The 22500-nt window shown below is 39.5% G+C and overlaps 1 protein-coding gene and 1 long non-coding RNA gene across 3 annotated transcripts in view; one reads left to right on the top strand and one right to left on the bottom strand.

Annotated features, from left to right (window-relative positions):
- Positions 1 to 22500, bottom strand: part of LOC135225744 (pleckstrin homology domain-containing family A member 3-like) — a 223533-nt gene that overhangs the window by 124465 nt on the left and 76568 nt on the right. For both annotated transcript variants that reach the window (XR_010317082.1, XM_064265139.1), the window contains exon 4: positions 19126 to 19247. Coding sequence is in view for 1 of the 2 variants with exons in the window: in XM_064265139.1 (XP_064121209.1) it covers positions 19126 to 19247 (122 nt within the window). In the remaining variant the exon portion in view is untranslated. The remainder of the gene's footprint in view (positions 1 to 19125; positions 19248 to 22500) is intronic.
- On the top strand, positions 4366 to 4977 carry LOC135225746 (uncharacterized). Its single transcript, XR_010317085.1, has 3 exons — positions 4366 to 4617; positions 4754 to 4828; positions 4957 to 4977. It is a non-coding gene; the product is annotated as an uncharacterized LOC135225746 (long non-coding RNA).

The following is a 22500-nucleotide window of genomic DNA, read 5'->3' as shown; positions in this document are numbered from 1 at the left end:
AATGAAGGTAAATGATTGAATATTACTAAAATATAAGAGTTTTAGCTTACAATTGCGTTTTTCGACCATTTCAGTAGAGTCAAAGTTGACCGAAGGTTGAAACTTTGGCACTTAGTTATTTATTTCAAAACTGATAAAAGCTACAATCATGAGTATTTTTTGTTGTATTCTATATGAAATTGTGCACATTTTCATATATAATACTCCATGCAACGGCAAAAATGGTGCAAAAATTATGTCAAAGTGACGAAATAATCTCTGAAATGTGTCACTGATACTTTTTAGTGTGATAAGAAAGAAATTTGCGCTTGCGCGCCTGCGTAACGATTGTAAACAAAACAACACCTTGATCCGTGAACTCCCAGCATCCCTCAAGGTGCGTGATTCAAAAGGTTTCGGCTGGTAGGCCTATAAGTATTTTTCTGCGAATTTAAAAAAAAACTTTTCTATGTCGACGTAAATTACGTCCAGTCGGCACCCAACAGACAATTTATCTCGACGTAAAATACCTCCAATAAATGTTTAAGGGTTAATATGATCATTATCAACCACATACAAAGTAAGTAAAAATAGAGTCAAGGCAGGAACAAAATATTTACTATTCAAAATATGCTGCATGGTATTACATAAAAAACCATTATCAGTACTACAGATTTCAGCAACAAATTAAGGTTAGCACAAAACTGAACCATACTTGTCTAATGCTTGGTAATCATTAACTTACCAAATATTTGCATATACCGTAAATCCAAGTAATACTGGAAAATTGGGAAAACCATGCTGCTATTTGAAGGCAGCATGTTCCTGTTAAACCAACTAAAGACTGTACCTATATTTTTCCTTAATGAAATACAATCCTAAATGTAAGCACTGCACCAAATAGAGGTAAGTCTTCTACACTTCAATACTTGATGGTCTCATTACAATTTCCTATTCTGAACAAAAGCAATGATAAAACAGAAATACATATTTGTGAAAAAAAAAATGCTAAACTACAGTTAAACAACCAAACAAAATAATTAACAGAAAGAATTACAGAACTTGTAAAAATGGCAGATACATAAATGTATTCTGAGGGTTTCTTACTTTCCTGGAATTAAGGATAAATGGGGGATGGATGAAAGAGTCAACTACTCAATCAATAGAAGATCATTATCTTATTTTAAACCAAGCATAAAGTGTGAATGATTTACTAGTAAAAAATTAGTTTATGGTGGAACAATATGCCTTTGTTCATAATTGAAAAGGAATGACCAAAGTCCAACAATACAAATGTATATATGTAATCAAATGCAAGGAAGAGAAATATAATACTAATAGCTACTGAAGTTAAATGGAATCTAAATTAACCCTCACACAATAAAGGGATTTTGACAAAGGAAAAATCTATTTCTGGGGGAAGACCTGTGTCGCCCGGTGAAATGTTCCTGTAGCACACATTTCTAGGTATAAATAGATGCTAAATATACCAGAGAAAAAAGCTATAAGGAATGCTGGAGTTACTACCTCCAGCTCGCTCACCCATATAGGGTGTCGGTATAGCACAAGGGCGAGTGGAAGCCACTACCACAGAATCTTTGCCAATTAGAAGTTTCTTCTCAAAATCCCTCTCTAGATAGGTGTTGTTACGTCTACCTTCCGTTCGCTACTACTACTACTCCTGCCCGAAAGCTCCATTCCTGAATTACCCACCCAAGCTTGGGCCAGCTAAAGGGCAGGGGACCAGGAGAAGAGAGGGATGGGTTCACCGGGCGACACAGGTCTTCCCCCAGAAATAGATTTTTCCTTTGTCAAAATCCCTTTTCTGGGTTCAATCTGTGTCGGCCGGTGAAATAGTATCAGAGAATTGGCCATACAAGCTTGGTAAATCACAAAATTTTTTAGATATACAGGCGGTCCCCGGGTTACGATGGTTCCGGCTTACGACGTTCCGAGGTTACGACGCTTTTTCTTAAATATTCAATGGAAATTCCGTCCTGGGTTACGACGCTTGTTCCGAGGTTACGACGCTGACGCTTCCGACGTCCGAGTTAACGACGCTTTTAAAAACGCATGCTATGAAAAAAATCCTTTATAGTTTAGCACAGTACATAATAAAAATATGTTTTTTGGTTACATTACAACAAAAATTTTGAGGGTTATGATGATTTTTGACACTTTTTTTTTCGGTATTTTTGAATTTTTTTTACTGAACGCGGCCATATTGCGGAACTAGTTTGCGGGCGAATGGAATACAACTAGCTTGGGTATTCACAGTTTAAAAAACAGTCCAAAAGCGCAACAAATGATAATGAAAAAATTCATTGCTTGTTTCCAGTACATAATTAAAAAAACTAAGTTTCTGGTTAGATTACAACACAAATTCCAAGGTTACGACGTTTTGTTATGCTTTTTAACGATACCTCATATGCAGAACTAGTTTTTTGAGCGGAGGTGCATAAATTAATTAACGCTATTAAACTGTATGGTAAATTGACCGAACAACGACCTCGGACGGTCGAGGACGCCAAGCGTAACAATACGAAAGGACGCCACTTCAATCGCGTGCCTGCTGCATTCCACTAGGTTGTGTGCTGAGACGTTGCTGAAATTCCTTGCCATTTTCGCTAATTTACAATGGCTCCTAAACGCCAAAGTACTTCCTCCGATGATAGTTCATCCAAGAAGAGGAAGGTATCATCACGATGGAGGTCAAATATGACGTGATAAAGCGTTCGGAGAAGGGAGAAACTAACACCGAAATAGGCCGTTCTTTAGGCTTGAGCAGGACCACGGTGGTAACCATTGTGAAGGATAAGGAACGTATTCTGAAGCACGTTAAGGATGCTGCACCGATGAAGTCAACGGTGATAAACGAGAAGCAACGTAGCCAGAGCATTGTTGAAATGGAGAAATTGCTCATGATCTGGCTGGAGGACCAGAACCAGCGACGTGTTCCGGTGAGCTTAAGTGTGATCCAGGAGAAGGCTAGAGCGCTGCATGAGGCAGTAGTGAAAAAGTTTGGCGAAGGCAGTGCTGGTGGTGAATTTTCCGCGAGTAGAGGTTGGTTTAACCGTTTTAAGGCTCGTGCAAATTTGCATAATGTGAAGCTGCAAGTTGAAGCTGCTAGTGCTGATAGCGAAGCAGCAGAAAGTTTTCCAGGTGGTTTGGCTGAGATAATTAAGGATGGTGGTTACATGGCTGACCAAGTCTTTAATGTGGATGAGACTGATTATTTTGGAAAAGAATGCCAAATCGAACGTACCTTTCCAAGGAGGAGAAGTCAGCACCTGGCATAAAGCTGGAAAGGAGCGACTGACTTTGCTGTTTGGGGACCAATGCAGTGTGATTTGAAACTGAAGCCTTGCTGGTGTATTTGGCCGAGAATCCCAGGCTTTCAAGGGCATTTTCAAGAGTCAACTCCCTGTGATTTGGAAATCTACAAGAAGGCGTGGGTTACCTTAATGGTCTTCGAAGATTGGTTCAATGACCATTTCGTGCCAGCAGTGGAGCGGTATTTGACTTCGAAGGGTCTGCCTTTTAAGGCCCTCTTAGTCCTGGACAATGCCCCTGGTCACCCTTCAAATTTGAGCGACATGCATCCTAATGTGAATGTGGTGTACCTCCCACCCAATACCACATCGCTGATACAGCCAATGGACCAGGAGTAATAGCAAATTTCAAGGCTTACTACCTTAGAAGGACCATACGTTTTGCTTTGAGGGCCATAGAAGCTAACAAGGAGTTGACACTGAAGCAATTCTGGAAGGGCTACAACATTGCAGATGCAGTGAAGAACATTGCAAGTGCTTGGGACGAGGTGAAGACGACCACTTAAATGGGGCCTGGAGGAAACTGTGTCCACAGTTTTGTGCACAGTTTGAAGGCTTTGGACCAGGCAGCAAGACGTCGAGACTGTGACGAGGAAGATCGTAGGGCTAAGCAAGAGGCTGCAACTAGATCTTGAACCTGATGATGTAACAGAGCTGCTGGCTTCCCATGGAGAGGGAATTGTCTGCAGAGGACTTACTAGAACTTGAACAACAAATGATTGAGGAAGAGGAGGCGGCACCAGAGCCAAAACCCAGGTCATTAACTGTGAAAGGCTTGTCAGAGGGTTTTTACTCATCTGGAGAGAGCCTTGGCTTCTTTTTGAGGCAGAAGACCCTAACGTTTCTAGGTTTGACAAAATCAAGAGAGGAATCATGGATTTGGTGACTTTCTACAAGGAGACCCTGAAGGAGAAGCAGACGAAGAGAAGTGTGCAGTCCAGGCTTGACACTTTCTTTCACAAGTCTCCAGTACCACCAACCTCCCACTCCTAGTCCTGGTAAGGAATTTTGAACTGTTTTACTAATTTATGTGTTTACATAGTGTACATATTAAAATGTGTTAAGTTTTTTTAATGTAACAACTAAATGTAAGAGTAAATTGTAACTTCATTAATTTTCATCATTTGTAATTTTATTGCAGAAGTGGTGACAGTTCCAGATCCCCCTGTACTACCTGTGACAGTTCCAGATCTCCCTGTACTACCTGTGACAGTTCCAGATCTCCCTGTACTACCTGTGACAGTTCCAGATCCCCCTGTACCTGGACCCTCTGTATCAGCCCGCCCACCTGCACGTGTACAATCAGGTAAGCAATTTCATTTTTCTCATTTTCATGTTGGAAATTGTTTACACCCTACATACATACGTACACTAACTTACATAGTGGTACAATGTGTTTTGATGTTGCATAACCTTATTATTTTTTTTTTTTTCCATTTCAGACCCCTTTGATAGTGACAGTGACCCAGATGACCCTGAGCCTTTCCATGGTTTTGATGCCTCGCCCTATACATCAGGTAGGAAATCCTTAACAAATTTGTATAAAATGTTTTATAAATTGCTAATAGAAAGATTATTAAAGTGTACATATGCTACAATTACATCCACCTTATAATATATTTATGTACCCTATCATTCTTTCCAGATGTAGATGTTCCCTCATCAGTGATACAAGTATCACCTCCCCAGAGCCCAAATCAGTTGATACGAGTAGTATCACCTCTCCCATTCCTTCAGGTAAAAGAATTCTTCATTTTTTATATTGAACATACGTATTACACACTACATATGTCAAACAGTAATAACATGTGCAGTAGTTACAGTAGTAGTAACTATCATTTTATATATTTTTTATCATTCCAGACTCCCAAGCACCTGCCCATCCCACTCCATAGCCCAGCACCACTCTCATGTACCATATGACCATCCCAGTAAGCAAGCCAACCACTAGAATTTGGTAAGGACATTTTTTTTTATTAATGTTTAATATTACATATGTAATAACCTAGTTATTGTATGTAACATACATACTATAATCATATGTACTATTACATTATCATTCCAGACTGGCATGCACCTGTGACTTACATAAACCGACCTCTACATAGCCTACATGTCTTCATTTTGCTGGAGGTAAGGAATTCTCAGTTGTGTTTAATGTTTGCATACGTACAATAAATTTTGTACACCTAAGTGGTTACATACTGTCCTTTAATATTAATTCTTCATTCCAGACTGCCCATCATCCTAGCCTGTTATCTGTGATAAAGCACACTGAAGTTAGGTTTGGAATGCATCCTTATCATGAATGCTCTACACCTCCACCTCCATCTCCCACAACCTAGGTAACAGCTTTGAGACTCACTAAAAGTTGGTAAGTTATGTAAGGAATTTCTAAATTAAGTTTTATACTACATGTTATATGTGATATTAAACCACTGTATGGTGCATATTACTGTATGTAACTTACTATGCATAGAGTACTTACTGACAAAATTATTTTTTGTACATTCCAGAACCCCTGAATGATGTAGGCTATGGGGCCACATAAGACTTTGTCCATCCAGGGTTACATTGAACGACAACTTTAAACTAAAAGTAAGGAATTAATTAACATACATTAACTCTTTTAGTACTCTTGATATATCTACAGTAATTAACATATTGCATTCACAACTTTCTGTAGTGTATATTTTGTACACTAATTTTGTTACTTTTTCCTTCCAGAACCAACATTTTTCACACAACTCCAGGTTGTTACTACAAGTGTCATCAAGGGATAACTACAAGTAGAAGCACCATTTTTGGATGGAAAAAAACCCTTCAGGAAAGTATACGTATCACATGTAACATGTAGTGTAACAAAGTATGAACAGTAAGGTTTTTACATACAGTAGTACATATTACATACGTACATAACTTTTTTTTACAGGAATTTCCAACCAAGTTTGATTATGTACATATGTACATGTTATAAACCACTGTACGTATGGTTACTGTATGTAACTTACTAAACATACATAACATGACTTAACTTTGATACTTTTTTGGTACATTCCAGAAAACCAGGACCCCCTCCATGATGCAGGCTATGGGGCCACATAAAACTTTGTCCAGGGTTACTACAATAACATAAGGTAAGGAATTATACATAGTAGTAATTAACATACATTAAGTAAGTTTTATATACTAAAAAAAAGTGACCAAGATCTCTCACATGGGATAAGTGATCAAGGTCCCTCATGGAATTGGTACTGTACACTCCCTGCTGAACAGGGGGTGTAGACCAATCATTCATACTATGCATACCAGTTGATATTAAACCACTGTATGGTGCATATTACTGTATGTAACTTACTATGCATAGAGTACTTACTGACAAAATTATTTTTTGTACATTCCAGAACCCCCTGAATGATGTAGGCTATGGGGCCACATAAGACTTTGTCCATCCAGGGTTACATTGAACGACAACTTTAAACTAAAGGTAAGGAATTAATTAACATACATTAACTAAGTTTTATACATGTTATATATGTGATATTAAACCACTGTATGGTGCATATTACTGTATGTAACTTACTATGCATAGAGTACTTACTGACATACTAATTATTTTTTGTACATTCCAGAACCCCCTGAATGATGTAGGCTATGGGGCCACATAAGACTTTGTGCATCCAGGGTTACATAGCACAGGACACTTTAAACTAGAAAAGTAAGGAATTAATCACATACATTAACTTTTTTACTCTTGATATAACTCAAAGTAAGGAATTATAAACTAAAAGTAAGGAATTAATTAACATACATTAACTCTTTTACTCTTGATATCTATAATTTACATATTGTATTCAGGACTTTGTGTAGTATTTTGTACTAATTGTGTTATACTTTTACCTTCCAGAGCTACCAGACTGGGATTTTAGTGTACTCCAGGATCTAACAAATACATACGTACTACTACGAAGTGTGCAATGCATGTATATAGTGTATAGTGTTTAGTGTATACCCTAAGGATTAAGTGTAGTACATTGTGCTTTTTAGTGTCACAAGAGTTTAATAAAGAATTATACCTTCAAGAACCATCCTTTGCCATTGGAATAACCACACTACACATCATGCAATCTACTGCATGTCACACAGTAAGGTCTCTAACTTTTTCTTAGTTTAAGGCATATTTCCAAGTGTCGTTCCGGCTTACGACGATTTTCGGCTTACGACGCGCCTCAAGAACGGAACCCCCGTCGTAACCCGGGGACTGCCTGTATAATGAAAAATAAAAAACTTTTTCTTAAAATTATGTTTTAATAACCAATGTAAGCATAGCAAGTTACAAATGGTAAAAAAGTATCAAATATGACCAAATCTATACTATCCTGGGACAAACAACAGGTAATGAACATAAAAAAACAATTAATTATGAACTATGTACATGTCCAGGGGTGGGTTGATGAGCAATCCAGACCGGAACACAAGGCAGAAAGGCAGGGAATACAAGCGAGGCAGGTAGGTGAGAGTGAGTAACAAAAGGAAAAAATAATAGCAAAATAATAGAATACAAAAATGGAGTTATAAAAACTAGGCCGTCTCAGGGGAGACAATGCTCCCTGCAGCCACTGCCGAATAATTAAGGGCCTCCAGATTCTTCAGATAGTGGCGTTTAAATACTGTCGGGGGATTTCCAACCCGTATATTTTTTAAGATCCTCAAAGTTCATATTATGAAAATAATTAACTGAGGTAGCCACTGCCCGGATATCATGGACATGAGGGACTGAATCCGGATTGGCTTGTTTAATAAAATAAAGAATTTGTTGTCTGATTCCCTTCAAGGAAATGGATCCACCTTTTTCTCTAATGAAAAGAGGACCTGAGGACCTTTCAGAAGTTCTGCCCAGATAAGATTTTAATGTAACGATAGGACATAATGATGAGTTCTGTGGGAGAGGTGTAATCTTCCATGGAGACCACCTGTTTTGTGGGTCTTCATTCTTTGCTAGGAATTTCCGATCTGGGGAGAGCTGAACTTCTCCTGACGGGAGGAATTCAGTATGATTTGGTTCTCTAGAGAGAGCCGACAGTTCAGATATTCTGGCGCCAGAGGCCAGACTCATTAAAAATAATGTTTTCCTGAGAAGGGTTATATATGACCATGATTCATTATCAGTATCTGAAGCCAACCTGAGTACATCGTTTAAAAACCAGGAGACCGTGTGAGGACAGTCCACCGGTCTCAGACGAGCACATGCCCGAGGGATAGACGAGAAGTACGAATCTGTCAAATCAATATTGAAGCCAAACTGAAATACCTTCCTCAAGGCAGATTTAATCGTAGTAATGGTAATAGCGGCTAGGCCTTTTTCGAACAGAGTTCTAAAAAAGGAAATCGCCAGATTCATAGTCATCTTCTGGACATCTGATTCTTTTAGAAAGATGGCTAACTTCCTTACTGCTGAATCATACTGCCTGAGTGTTGATTCTCTTTTGTCTGACTCCACGAACAGGATGTTTAGTGGGTCAATACTAGCATCCTTCTGCACCGCAAACTTCATGAAGTCCATAAAGTTAGGGCAGTTTTGGGTTGGGAATCCGTCTGGGATGGAGATTCAATTCTAGTAGAAGAGGAAACCAATTGCTCCTCGGCCAGTTGGGTGCTACCAATGCTACCTGTCCTCTGAAAGATCTGAGTTTGTGCAGAACTTTCATCAAGAGGTTTATTGGCGGAAATATGTAAATCTTCCGCCAATTGTTCCAGTCTATGGACATCGCATCTGTGGCGTGAGCCAGAGGATCCAGATTGGGAGCCACATAGCACAGAAGTTTGTGATTGGACTCCGTGGCGAACAGGACTACCTGAAGGCCTGGGATTTGTTGGTAAATCCAATGGAATGATTTTGTGTCCAAGGACCACTCCGACTTCAGCGGAGTTGTTCTGGATAGTGAGTCTGCAATGACATTCCGTACTCATGCCAGGTGAGTAGCTGACAGGTGCCAATGATTTTTCGTTGCCAGCGAAAATATTGCAATTATTACATGATTTATTTTTCTTGACTTGGAGCCTCCTCTGCTTATGCAATGAACTATCACTGCGCTGTCCGAGACTAGTCTTACATGAATGTTCTTGATGGAGCTAGTCGTTTCAAGGTCAGAAAAATGGCCATTGCCTCTAGGACGTTGATGTGGAACTGGCGGAATATTTATGACCACGTTCCTTGAACCTTCTTGTACTGGGAGTAGCTCCCCCAACCGCTCAGAGAGGCGTCCGTGTGGACTATCAGAGACGGCGGAGGAAATTGTAATGGTACTGATTTGGAGAGACTCCGGACTTCCATCCATGGACGGAGTCTTTTCTTTAATATCGGCGGAATCAAAGAGATCTTGTCTCTGAACCTGTTGTTGACTCTTATCTGCCAAACCCGATTGATATCCTTCAGTCTGGCTTTCAACAGAACATCTGTTATTGAGGCAAACTGGAGAGAACCTAGAATTCTCTCTTGGGTACGACGAGAAGCCTGTTTGTTCTTGAGGAATTGTCTCGTAGCTTTCGCTATCTCTCTGCGCTTCTTTGGCGGGAGAGATAGTTTGTGTGTGGTTAGGTCCCATTGAATTCCCAACCACTGAAAGCGAGACGCCGGAATAAGACGGGACTTTTCCTTGTTTACCTGGAAACCCAGGTATTCTAGGAATTCTATTACTTTGGCTGTTGCCTTGCGACATTCCTCGTCCTTGGTTGCTCAAATGAGCCAGTTGTCTGGATAGGCTACTAACACTACCCCTTGAGCTCCTAGCTCTTGAACCACTGTCTCTCCTAGTTTGGTGAATATTCTGGGCGCTATGTTAAGCCCGAATGGCATGACTTTGAATGAGTAAGCTTGTTTTCCTAGTTTGAAGCCTAGGTATGGAGAGAAGTTTCTTGCTATCGGTACATGATAGTAAGCGTCTATACATGATAGTAAGCGTCTAACGACCCCACGGGGGAGTAAGGTCCGCACCTGCGAAACGGTCAGCATGCAGAACTTGTCGCATTGAATGTATGAGTTGAGACGGGACAGGTCCAGAATCACTCTTCTTTTGTCCGAGTCCTTCGGTACACTGAACAGTCGTCCTTGAAATTTCAGGTGACTGACTTTGTTTATTGCCTTCTTTTGGAGATGGTCTTTGGCATAGACTAGAAGGTCTGTCATTGGAATCTGGTGAAAACTGACTGGTGGAGGAGGCCCTTTCTTCCATTTCCACCCCAGACCTTTCGATACAATACTGTGGGCCCACGGACTGAAGGTCCAATGGTCCCGGGAGAGGTACAGTCTCCCGCCCACCTGCAGTGCCTCATTGACTGGTTGAGGTCTTACTTCCCCTGCCTCCTCTGAAGCCTCTGCCTCTAGAGCCACCTCTCTGTCGGAAGGCACCTCTGGTTCTGCTACTCCTTGCGTGCCTGTTAAAGCCTCGAAACGCCCCTTGTGATTCAAAAGAGGCGTTGAAAGCTGGGGAAGTTACAAGGGCAGCCGAACTCAAAGGCTGTTGAGTCGGTTGACTCTGCAGCAGAACAAACTGTTGTTGTGGCTGCGCCTTAGATGTCAAAGGCTGGTTGATCTGGGAGACAGGGACTGCTTGCACTACTGTCTGAGACTGACAGGTCTGGAAAGGCTGATACTTCCTAGGCCTTTTCCTACCTTTCGATTGTGGTCCGGGGATCTCAAACTTCCTCTTGAGGGGAAGTCCCCAACAGACACGAAGGTTCTGGTTAGCTCTAGCCGCCTCGCTGAGAACGCTGTTAACCATGTCCTCAGGAAAGAGGTTGGCACCCCAAATCGACGCCTTTATGATCCTGTTCGGCTCATGCCTGATGGAAGCATTAGCAAAGACATGCTTCCTGCAAGCTCGTCTAGCCACTATAAAATCATACAGGTCCGACTGAAAGGCCTGTAATAGCGACTTTGTCAGGATCCGGAATAGAGGTTAATCTGCAAAGACCATAGCCATCAACTCTGCAGTGGTGACGGAGTTAATTGACCTGCTCAGCCTGCATCTTGCTTTGAATTCCGCCTTAACCACGGAGTCTGGAATTCTAGGCAAACGTTCACTGAATTTTGCGGAGGCACACTTCGGGTCGCGTTTGCCCACCGTGAACGTTGCCGGAGTGCCAGCCCAACACTCTAGGTCTCCGGGGAAGAGCAAAGAGGTAGCCTCCGTCTCTTTTAGCTGAGGCATAAGGTTTGTCCTCCATTCCGGCTTGCAGTGTCAATTCTGCAATCTTTGACGTGCAAGGAGTCAGAACGTCCTCCAGCGCTACAAACAAGGTATAGCAACCTCTGTGGGGTGTCAACATAGTGTTGACACACTCCCATTCCGTTAGGGTGCGGACCCATGCTGACTGAGCCTGATCCCTAGGGTAGATAACCGTCTCTTTCAGGACCTTGTCAACCCTGACCAACGCTTCCTCGGCTAGTCTAGCATAGCCTGGGAAGGGGAATTGTAGGCCCGCTGGGAAGAACTCATAGTCTTCCACGGGTCGGGTTCCGCAACCTTCAATTGTAAGCTTGCCCTCTGAAAATGGGGCATGCAGAGCCAACCGCCACGGGTTGTTGTTCTCGAATGGCGGAAGCTTAGACGCGTCTGGTACCACAAAGGACTGCGGTGTGTTTCCGGAGTGGAGGAATCCGGTCACCAATTCCTCCTGGGCCTGTAACCTCTGGGTCAGAGACAAGATGGACTGACCCGATGTTTCTAGACCTGAGGCGAGTTGAGTGGACATCGATTCGAGTCTCGAGTCCACTACTTCGCTCATCTTCCGCATTAGAAGATTAGTGAAAGCCTCTTGGTCAAAGCCAGACTCTGCCAGTCTGACTTTGGAAGACTTAGCTCTCGACCCCTTGGGTGGGGGAGTAGCTCTAGCCGAGGAAGTCGAAGGCTTGGGAGCCGATGACGACCTGGCAGAGTCTGCCGGAGAAGGCTTGGTTGGTTTACCCGCCTTCGGCAGGTACTTCGTCTTCAAGGTTTTTACCTTGGGGGTTACCGAGCCCGACCTATTCCAAGTGGAAGTGGGCTTCACAGGGAAGCCCTGAAAGGAAGGAGGAGAAGGAGGAGTTGGACTAAAAGGAAGACTAGTCCCACGACTACCTGCCTCACTTACCTCCCTACCTCGGTGGCCACAGGCTATCGGTGCAGGCTGATGGCCGCCACCTCCTCCGTCACAACGTCACACAAGCTCTCTTGGTCCTCCTGGGGGGGGCTTGGGTCTCTTGGCGGATACGCTCAATGATGGGAGCCACTACTCCCGCCGGTACTGCTGCCTAAACTGGGGCGTTGGGGTAGAGGATGGCACATAACTCCTCCGACAGCACGTATGGTTGGCCGGCTCCCACGTTCCTACCAAACCCCCCTACCCAGGCCTTAAGGGCCAACATCGAGGAGGTCTTGAGCGCCAGATCAACCTATAAGAAATAGTAACCAAATTAGGTTCCCCAATGCCGGGGAATTTTCCCAAACTAAATGTGTAACATAAAATTCAGGGTCAGAATGAGGCGAGTATGCTACCTACCGACTCATCTGTTAAGGCCCCCATACACTACCGAGCATCGAATCGCGCTTCGAGTCACCTCAAGCTTGGCTCGAACTCGAAGGAGGCCACACACTAAAGAGCCTTGTTTCAGTTAAGCGCTTTTTCCGCAGAGTGGAGATGTCATCCTCAGACCTAGACACAGACGATTTTTTAAGCATTGCTGTTGCTCTCGAAGAGAAAAAACGTAAAAAGCGATCAAAGTGGAGCCAATCGTGGCTTTTAAAGAGAAATGATTTCTCGCATACCAATTTGCTAGAAGAACTTAGATTGAAAGAGCCCCAAGATTGGTTCAACTATCTGAGGATGGACGAAGATACGTTCCTAGAGCTTCTTTCCATGGTAACTCCTATTATTGAGAAGAAAGATACGAAACTTCGAGAAGCAATTTCTCCCCATCAGCGTCTAGCAGCCACATTACGCTTTTTAGCAACTGGGAAATCCTATGAAGATCTAAAATTCTCAACGTGTATTTCTCCACAAGCATTGGGACACATTATTCCTGAAACCTGTGATGCGATATACAGAGTGCTCAAACCCCATTACTTAAAGTTAAGACAACCTTTGTTTTTCTTTGTGATATGCCAATACCAACATTTTTAGCGATACCGACAGATATCTCTATTTAGCAATGTATCGATACCGATACATTTAAAAGTTTAAAAAATTTGTGATGAAGAAGCTTTAATTAATGTTATTCAGTCATAAACGATATGTTAATGATAGGTAATTAATTAACTGAAGGAAACATGAATTTCAATTTTAATATCACTTTATCTTATAGGTACCTTATCCTATAGCTACATTGATACTTGATAAGGACAAAAACATTGGCTATATCAGTTTTTAATGACATTTTATTTTTAGCTAACATCAAAATCCTTATATATATATATATAGGTATATATATATATATATATATACTATATATGATATATATATATATATTACATATATATATATTATATATAGATATATATATATATATATATATATATATATATATATATATATATATATATATATATGTATATGTATATGTATAGTATGATATATGTATATGTATATGTATATGTATATGTATATGTATGTATATGTATATATATATATATATATATATATATATATATATAATATATATATATATATATATATATATATATATATATATTTTTTTTTTTTTTTTTTTTTTTTTGAGGTCAGGCTAGAGAATGAGCCTTCTGGTCCGTCCTGATTCTCCCGTCCATTAAAAAAAAAAAAAGTTAGGATTTACAGATGGAAAAAATTGATATCATGTGACTTTTTTTAAGTAACTTGTTAAAATTTGCATTATATAATATGGTATAATATTTATAATTTTCTTTATTTCCTCTTTTTCAGTTTCCTTCGAGTGTTGCAGAATGGAAAGCAATCGCACAACAATTTGAAAACAAATGGCAATTTCCTAATTGTTGCGGGGCGCTTGACGGCAAGCACATAAGCATAACTCCTCCCCATGATTCCGGGTCTTATTACTGGAACTACAAAGGATTCAATAGTGTTGTGCTGTTGGCCCTTGCAAATGCCAACTATGAGTTTATTATGTGTGATGTTGGCACTAATGGGCAAATATCAGATGGAGGTGTGCTTGAGAACACAAAATTCGGAGACCTATTAAGCGAAGGGAAACTGAATTTGCCAGAGCCAGCTAAACCAGAAAATAGTAGCTGAATTTTGCCATATGTATTCATCGGAGATGAGGCTTTCGCGTTAAGGAAGCATTTTTTACAGCCTTATTCCTCTAAAGACCTCACAAAGGAGCGCAGAATATTTAACTATAGGCTCTCTAGAGGAAGAAGAATAATCGAAAATGTATTTGGTATTATGACTTCACGTTTTAGGATATTTTCTTCACCAATAAATCTAAAGATTGCTAATATAGAAAAAGTAGTATTAGCATGCTGCGTTCTACATAACTTTTTGAGAAGAAAATGTAGTGCATCATATTTGCCGCCGGAAAATGTAAGCAATGATATAGGCCTAGGCATTGAAAACCTAACCATTCCTGATGTAATGCTCGGAGATGTTGCTCTACAACCTTTGGAAAGGACACATACCAGAAACCCTTCGCAAGAAGCAGGAATCAATTTATGGCTTATTTTATGGAAGAGGGTGCCGTTCCATAGCAAGACAAGTCAGTAGGAAACTAGAGTACGAGACCAAGTTTATATAAATTCAGCGTAGTCTTTAGCCAAAAAAAAAAAATAAGTAAAAAAAAAAAATTAAACTAACAATTGGTCTCAGACTTTTCCATTGGATAGTTAGTTAAATTCTAAACAAATTAATTATTTAGTTCATGGTGCTTTAAGGTTTTGGTGAACTTTGTATGAATTAAAACAATTAATTCTGTATAAGAAGTGCATATTATTTCTTAATAATTGTATGTATAGAACTTCATATCATTGCTAGATAGTACTTAAAATATTAAGTACAAGTCACATTGTTCAAGGAGAAAGCATCCCTGAAATTGTAAAAGGATAATTAGTGTTTAATAAAAATATAAATTTCCCTTACCTTCTCTCTTTCAAAGCTTTCCTCCTCTATAGTAGACCTAGAGCGTCCTGGCATTTCTTGGTCTTTCAAAAAGAGTAATTTTTCGTAGTACCATAAGTTGGGCTTATAAATGTCATCTGTGCTGGCTCCAGATTTGTATGAGGCCTGAACCTTTTTAAATTCTTTTCTAAATGATGCACGTAGAGAATTAATCTTACGTAAACAAGATTCACGATCAGCATTAGGGTCACATTCTTTCAGTTTTTCTACTAATTTGTCTTGAGCAATTTGTTTTGCGTGTTTGTTATAGTAATCTGCCGATTTAATTTTCCACAAACACGGGAAAGACTGGTATAGGTCTATAAAGTCACTTAACACTTCTCTTTGGCGCTATCCATCTTCAATTTCACTCAACATACAAAAATAATGGAGCCTTCCTCGTGTACCCAACAAATTATCACTTGGCTTGAAGCTCCGCCCACAAAATATCAGGAATGTCTTGATAGCGTCGAGCCAGCTGCGAGTGGCTCGTTGCACGATGCGCAAGCCCCCATACACTATGAAAACTCGACGCGTTGCACGAAGCGCGATTCGATGCTCGATAGTGTATGGGGGCCTTTACGATCCTTACTAGATCGTAACACACCGTGCAGGCTTCTGGGTGCCAGACTGCGCGTCCCTCCAAGTCAATGGCGCAGTTGGCATGAGACCAGCAGACCTCATGCCCATACGGCTTGTACAGGACGGCTGGACAACCTGTCTCCTGGTATCGGACCATCTGTAAGTTGAAAAGATAAATGACTATCGCCAGATAATGCTGCCGGAGTTAATTCCGGCAGTATGAGTACACTTCAACTAGATATTTAACCAGCTAAAGGCAATTTTGAGTATAATTTTCAACTTACTTGTTATTAATAAAGCTCTGGATGTCTCCGCCTGCTCCGGAATCCATACTTGGGATCGTCAAAGCTATTACAAGCGGAGAGGGCCTGATACGAGCAGAACGGGAATAAGGCAAAACCTAAGCCTGAGTCTGATTGCACCAGAGTAGAGTAGCGAAACCTAACCAATTTTAGGCGCATTCTCTGAGCCCAGTTCCGCCCCCACCGGAGTGGGGAGCAGTGACAGCATAGAAGATGGAAAACAGAGCTGCGGGAACAACGGTACGTAAAACTCCAGTGTATACCTTCTGGTGCGTGTGATGGTAGACCACACTTCGCCTGAATAAATACAGGCCTGGAGACATACCAACAGAGGCTAAATAAAACATTTTCTTAACATTAATCCTCTGAATGTCTCCGCCTACTCCGGAATCCATAATCTCGTTATCACAATAGCTAAAACCAGCGGGGTTGGGCTGATACGAGCAGAACAGGGAAAATAGGTAAAACCTAGGCCTGAGTCTGATCGCACCGGAGAAGAGAAGCAGTTCTAATTCAACTAGAAACGCAGTTCTAAGCCCAGTTCCGCTCCCACTGGAGTGGGGAAGCAGCGATAACATAGAAGAGTACAGAAAACAGAGCGGCGGAACAATGGTATGTACAATCCGGCATATAGCCTACTGGTTGGTGTGATGGTAGACCCCACCTCGCCAGAGGACACACAGGCCCGGAGACACACCAATAGAGATTACATAATCTACTAATCACCCAATCTCCTCCAACTAATCCCCTGGATAAGCTCTAGGCTCTAGCTGTCGTTCATCGGTAGGATTACTTGGGCAGCAAGCTAACTAGGCATCGCTGGAACGAGTCCGGGACAGGGGTGGAGGGGGGGAGTGTCTGGAGGAGAGTGGGCGAGTCGTGATCGCTTGGCCACAGCAACCGATTAGTGACCAACCACCTCTCGGGAGCCGTAAACTAGCCTACCACTAAAGGGGCCAGAAGACGGTAGGCCAACTGACACCCTAAAGGGGGGCAATGGCCCAGGCTACACTCAACAAGATATATCATGAATAATTGATGAGGAATTACTGGAAGAACTGCGAAAAAGGGGAAGGGGGTGAGGAACGCACCCAGTTAAGACCCCAGTCTAACCCTCCGAGATCGGTATAGATCCGGTCAGGTAGGCTAGTATGGCCCCAAAAGGACGTCATGAAGAGGACAGATAGAACCTAACTCAACCCTCCAAAATCGAATCTTCCGATCTGGTCAGGTACGATAGGTCTAGGCCCTACAAGCATGACAAGAGAGAGACTCTCTGTCCTGGACCACCCTCCAAGCAAACATATCTGCCTAGTCGGGTGGCGGTAAAAGGGGCCACAAGGGTGGAGGGATATAAGACCACCTGGCCTAGGTCTGGTCGGATAGGCCAGGGAAGGACATCACGAAGAACTTCCAACCTCATAAAAAATATAACAATTATTTGAATAGTTTATCACAAAAGTGCATATAATCAAGTGCATTATGACTATAATCAAAACTTAAACTAAAAATATACATGCATGAGTACCGCGAGAGAGAAAGGAATCTTCCTCTCCCAACAATAACTGGCGTACTGCTAGGCTAGCCTAGAATGCCAAAAAACACAATACTTGTGCATAACGAAAGAAGCAAATAACCGTACGCATGAAGGGAAACCAACACGCTCCTGAGGGGCTGAGGATAACGAAAAGGTGCCCCAAAAGGCTAAAAGCGTAAGATTATCGTAAAAAGGAAAGCCTCAGAATACGTCAGGAGCGAGATGGGCCCTACAATAGGCTAAAGACGTAAGGATAAAACCCGTAAAAATAAGGCTCCAGAAAACGACAGGAGCGAGAATATTGAAAAAGAATACGAAAACAGTAGCTTAAATAGTGAAGTGCTAAACGGTAGACAAAATATATAATGAGACAAAAACTGAGAAATCACACACGCCGCGAGTCATGCACCCAAAATGGCGGATCAAAGAGAGCGTCATACCCGGTTCATGAGAACAAAAGGACTTGAATAAAGGGCCAAAATTGGATGCATCGTGCCCCCACGAGATTCAAAAACGATAAATGGGATACTCAACTTAGATGAAGAAGCTGTGAGCTCTTGAGAAGGCATGCTTTGCCAAAAAACACTTCCTGGGGACAGCAAAAAATAGGGCATGCGAACACTAGAAGTGCTAAATCAGGAATGGAGCTTTCGGGCAGGAGTAGTAGTAGTAGCGAGCGGAAGGTAGACGTTGTAACGGCACCTATCTAGAGAGGGATTTTGAGAGGAAACTTCTAATTGGCAAAGATTCTGTGGTAGTGGCTTCCACTCGCCCTTGTGCTATACCGACACCCTATATGGGTGAGCGAGCTGGAGGTATTAACTCCAGCATTCCATATATGTAGCTTTTTTCTCTGGTATATTTAGCATTTATTCATCCCTAGAAATGTGTGCTACAGGAACATTTTACCGGCCGACACAGGTTGAACCCAAAAATAAATTATAACCAAAATATACCATGTGGAAAAATGCAAAAGACCCAAGGAAAAATATACCTACCCTTCTCACAATTAAACCAGATATGTACATACTAATCTTAAGTGAACATCACTACCCTTAAATTTATACACAATTCTCAGGTTAGCTAACTCTAATAACAACTAACTTCATAAAATCTGTTAATTAGCTAACCTCATGCTACCTCATTAAAAAAAACCCTGGCCCCCCTAAAAATATAAAATAAAAATAATTGCTCACAAACAATAATTTCTTAACAACCAGCTTGAGAGCTTACAACTAGCAAAGATGACATCAAATGATCAAACCTCAAGATCTGGTCCATCAGGATTATTGGCTGCTGTCTTCACACTGTAAACCTGCTTCATTAATAGGTCACACGTCAATCGCAGTTCTGACTTCTTTGCTTTTACAGTGTCACGTTCTTGCTCTGTTAAGATAAACAAAGTCCTATTAAAACATGAAAACCATAAATAAAATTTGCAACATTAACAAATCTAATCTGAAGAGTAAAATGAAAAATACACTGGACAGGCAGTCCCCAGTTATCGGCAGCCTCGGTTATCGGCGATAAGAGTTTTATGGGGCCTGTCTAGCACTGAAACGCAGTAATTTCCAGTTATTGGCACCAATAATAGGTGGTCAGCACCAATAAGAAGGAAAATCACTGATTTTCAGTTATTGGCGATTTTCGCTTATCATCAAGCCATCAGAATATAATACCAGCTGATAATCACAGACTGCCTGTACTATGTATTGTAAAATCCGCGGCACTTTGCCAGTTATAGGCTACCTCTCTAAATGGAATGACATCACACTAATTAGAGTTCCCAAAGTTGTGAAGTATGTAACTGATATCTCCAATATAAGATATATTGTATAATAATATCATTATGAAGATATTGGATCAATCTGTCTTTGCATCTTTTTTTATTGATCATGTGCAGCCTAAATATATATGAGCATCTTGTTTTTTTTTATTGGTGTAGGCAGGGACGGCTCAAGGTATCAGCAACTCAATTAGTTGCCCGATCTGACAAAAGAAATATGACTCCAAAAATGCAAAATTATCAATAGTTGAAGGTTTTTTAAAATTAAAAATGCAATAAAAATGCAGTTCACATAGTTTTTAATACCACCAATGCATTAAAAGTAAGGCTTTCTTAGGATTTTTTTACAATTTTCCGGCTTACGACGATTTTTAGCTTACGACCCATCTCAAGAACAGAACCCTCGTCGTAAGTCATGGACTGCCTGTTGGAATGTATGTATGTATGTATGTATGTATGTATGTATGTATGTATGTATGTATGTATGTATGTATGTATGTATGTATGTATGTATGTATGTATGTATGTATGTATGTATGTATGTTATAATGTATATGTATGTATGTATGTATATATATATATATATATATATATATATAATATATATATATAATATATATATATAGATATATATCATATATATAGTATATATATATTATATATATATATATTATATATATATATATATATATATATATATATATATATATATATATATATAATATATATATATATATATATATATATATATATATATATATATATATATATATATATATATATATATATATATATATATTATTATTAACCTATATACATTATAGCATATATAATATATATAATATATAATATCATATATATATATATATATATATAATATATATATTATATATATGTATATATATATATATATATATATATATATATATTATATATATATATATATATATTATATATATATATATATATATGTATGTATATATACTATATATATATATGTATATATATATATATATATATATATATATATATATATATATATATATGCACACACACAGAGTGGTACCTCGACATATGAAATTAATCTGTTCCGAGGCGGCCTTCGTATCTTGAGCTTTTCATATCTTGGACCGCATTTTACATGTAAAATGCCTAATCCATTCCAAGTCCTACAAAAAACCCCCAGTAAATTATATTTCGAGGATTAAAACACATGTTCTAGGGTTACGACGCCGATCCGACGGAAGAAATATGACTCCAAAAAGGCAAAATACTGTACATACTTCAGTAATATTCAACTGCATGTAATGTTCAACCCCATTTTTACTGCATATATTAGGACTTTAGCATATGTCCCTTAGCAATAAGCCTAGCCTATGTTAGCAGTTGCTACTGTAGACTAGTTTATGATTCTGATATCTAAACCTAAGAAGCTAAAAGCTTAGAATATGCCTATAAAATGTATAAATAATCAGTATGTACTAATTTCAAATAATTATTAATTAATCATTAACTATAATACACAAAAAAAACCCTTCCAACCTTTTGTTTACATTCAGCACTTACGAGTACCGAACGATCGCCAAGCAAACACTTATCCTAGCACACAGTAAGCCATAAATTTTCATTATCTCTTTTCAACTAATGAAACTACCAAACAGTATAATAACCATTCATTTCTAATCTTTATTCTATCTTTACCTAATGGAGATACCAAGTTACTGACAGCTATAATGAAACATATACGTAATATTAGAACAGCGTATTTGTTGGCTTCGATGACAGCAGTCTGACTTATTTTATATTTTATGATATCTAATTCACAATTTTTTTTATTAAATGTATTGCATGTACTCATTTCAAATAATTATTAAGTAAACATTAACTATAATAAACAATCAAACGAAACAAACAAAAAAGGCTTCCAACCTTCTGTTTACGTTCAGCACTTACGAGTACCGAACGATGTCCAAGCAACCACTTTCACCTAGCACACAGTACGTACAGTAATCAAATTTTCATTATCTCTCTTCAACTACTGAAACTACCAAACAGTATAATAACCATTCATTTCTATTCTTTATTCTATCTTTACCTAATGTTTTTCTTATTAAATGTATTGCATGGGAAAGTTTTTAAATTTACAGCATCCTTTTACCAATAGAATACATAGAGCATATGGGGTAGATGCTGACCAATAGGAGCGGGATCTTACGGCGGTGACTATCATCAGGAACCAATGGGAGAACGGAAGGATGGTGGCGAGTTTACTCAGTTGGTGGCGCGCGAGTTTTAAAATTGTTCTCGGTGGTCCGGGCGAATCTCGGAACTTTACAGCAACAACCTTTCGTAACTTGAACTATTTTTGTATGTAGAGCCAAAAAAATCTTCGTATTTGCTTTTGTATCTCGAGTTTTTCATAGGTTGAGCCTTTCGTATGTCGAAATACTACTGTATATATAATATTTATTATATATATATATATATATAATATATATATATATATAAATATACATATATTTGGTGTGGTGTGGTGGGTGTGTATATATTCTGTGTATAATATATCTATATATAATATAGATATATATATATATATATATAATTATATTATTAATATATATAATCTGTATATTATATATAATAATTTATAATTCTACGTTTATTGATCTTTTCGTCTACCCAGCCTTTAAGTAATTATTTTGATTTGTAAAAAGGCAGCCATATTCCACCAAATATCAGCTGATTTGGGCGGGAAACCAAAGCTAGCCAGCCAGAGGTAGGAATTTCCTGCGAGAAGGGAGAAAATAGACTCTTGTCAGCTTTAGGGACGTATCCCAAAGGGAAGGATGTAGG

This window comes from Macrobrachium nipponense, chromosome 13 (assembly GCF_015104395.2).
Source record: "Macrobrachium nipponense isolate FS-2020 chromosome 13, ASM1510439v2, whole genome shotgun sequence".
Lineage (NCBI taxonomy): Eukaryota > Metazoa > Arthropoda > Malacostraca > Decapoda > Palaemonidae > Macrobrachium > Macrobrachium nipponense.
This window is presented reverse-complemented; position numbering and strand designations above follow the sequence as displayed.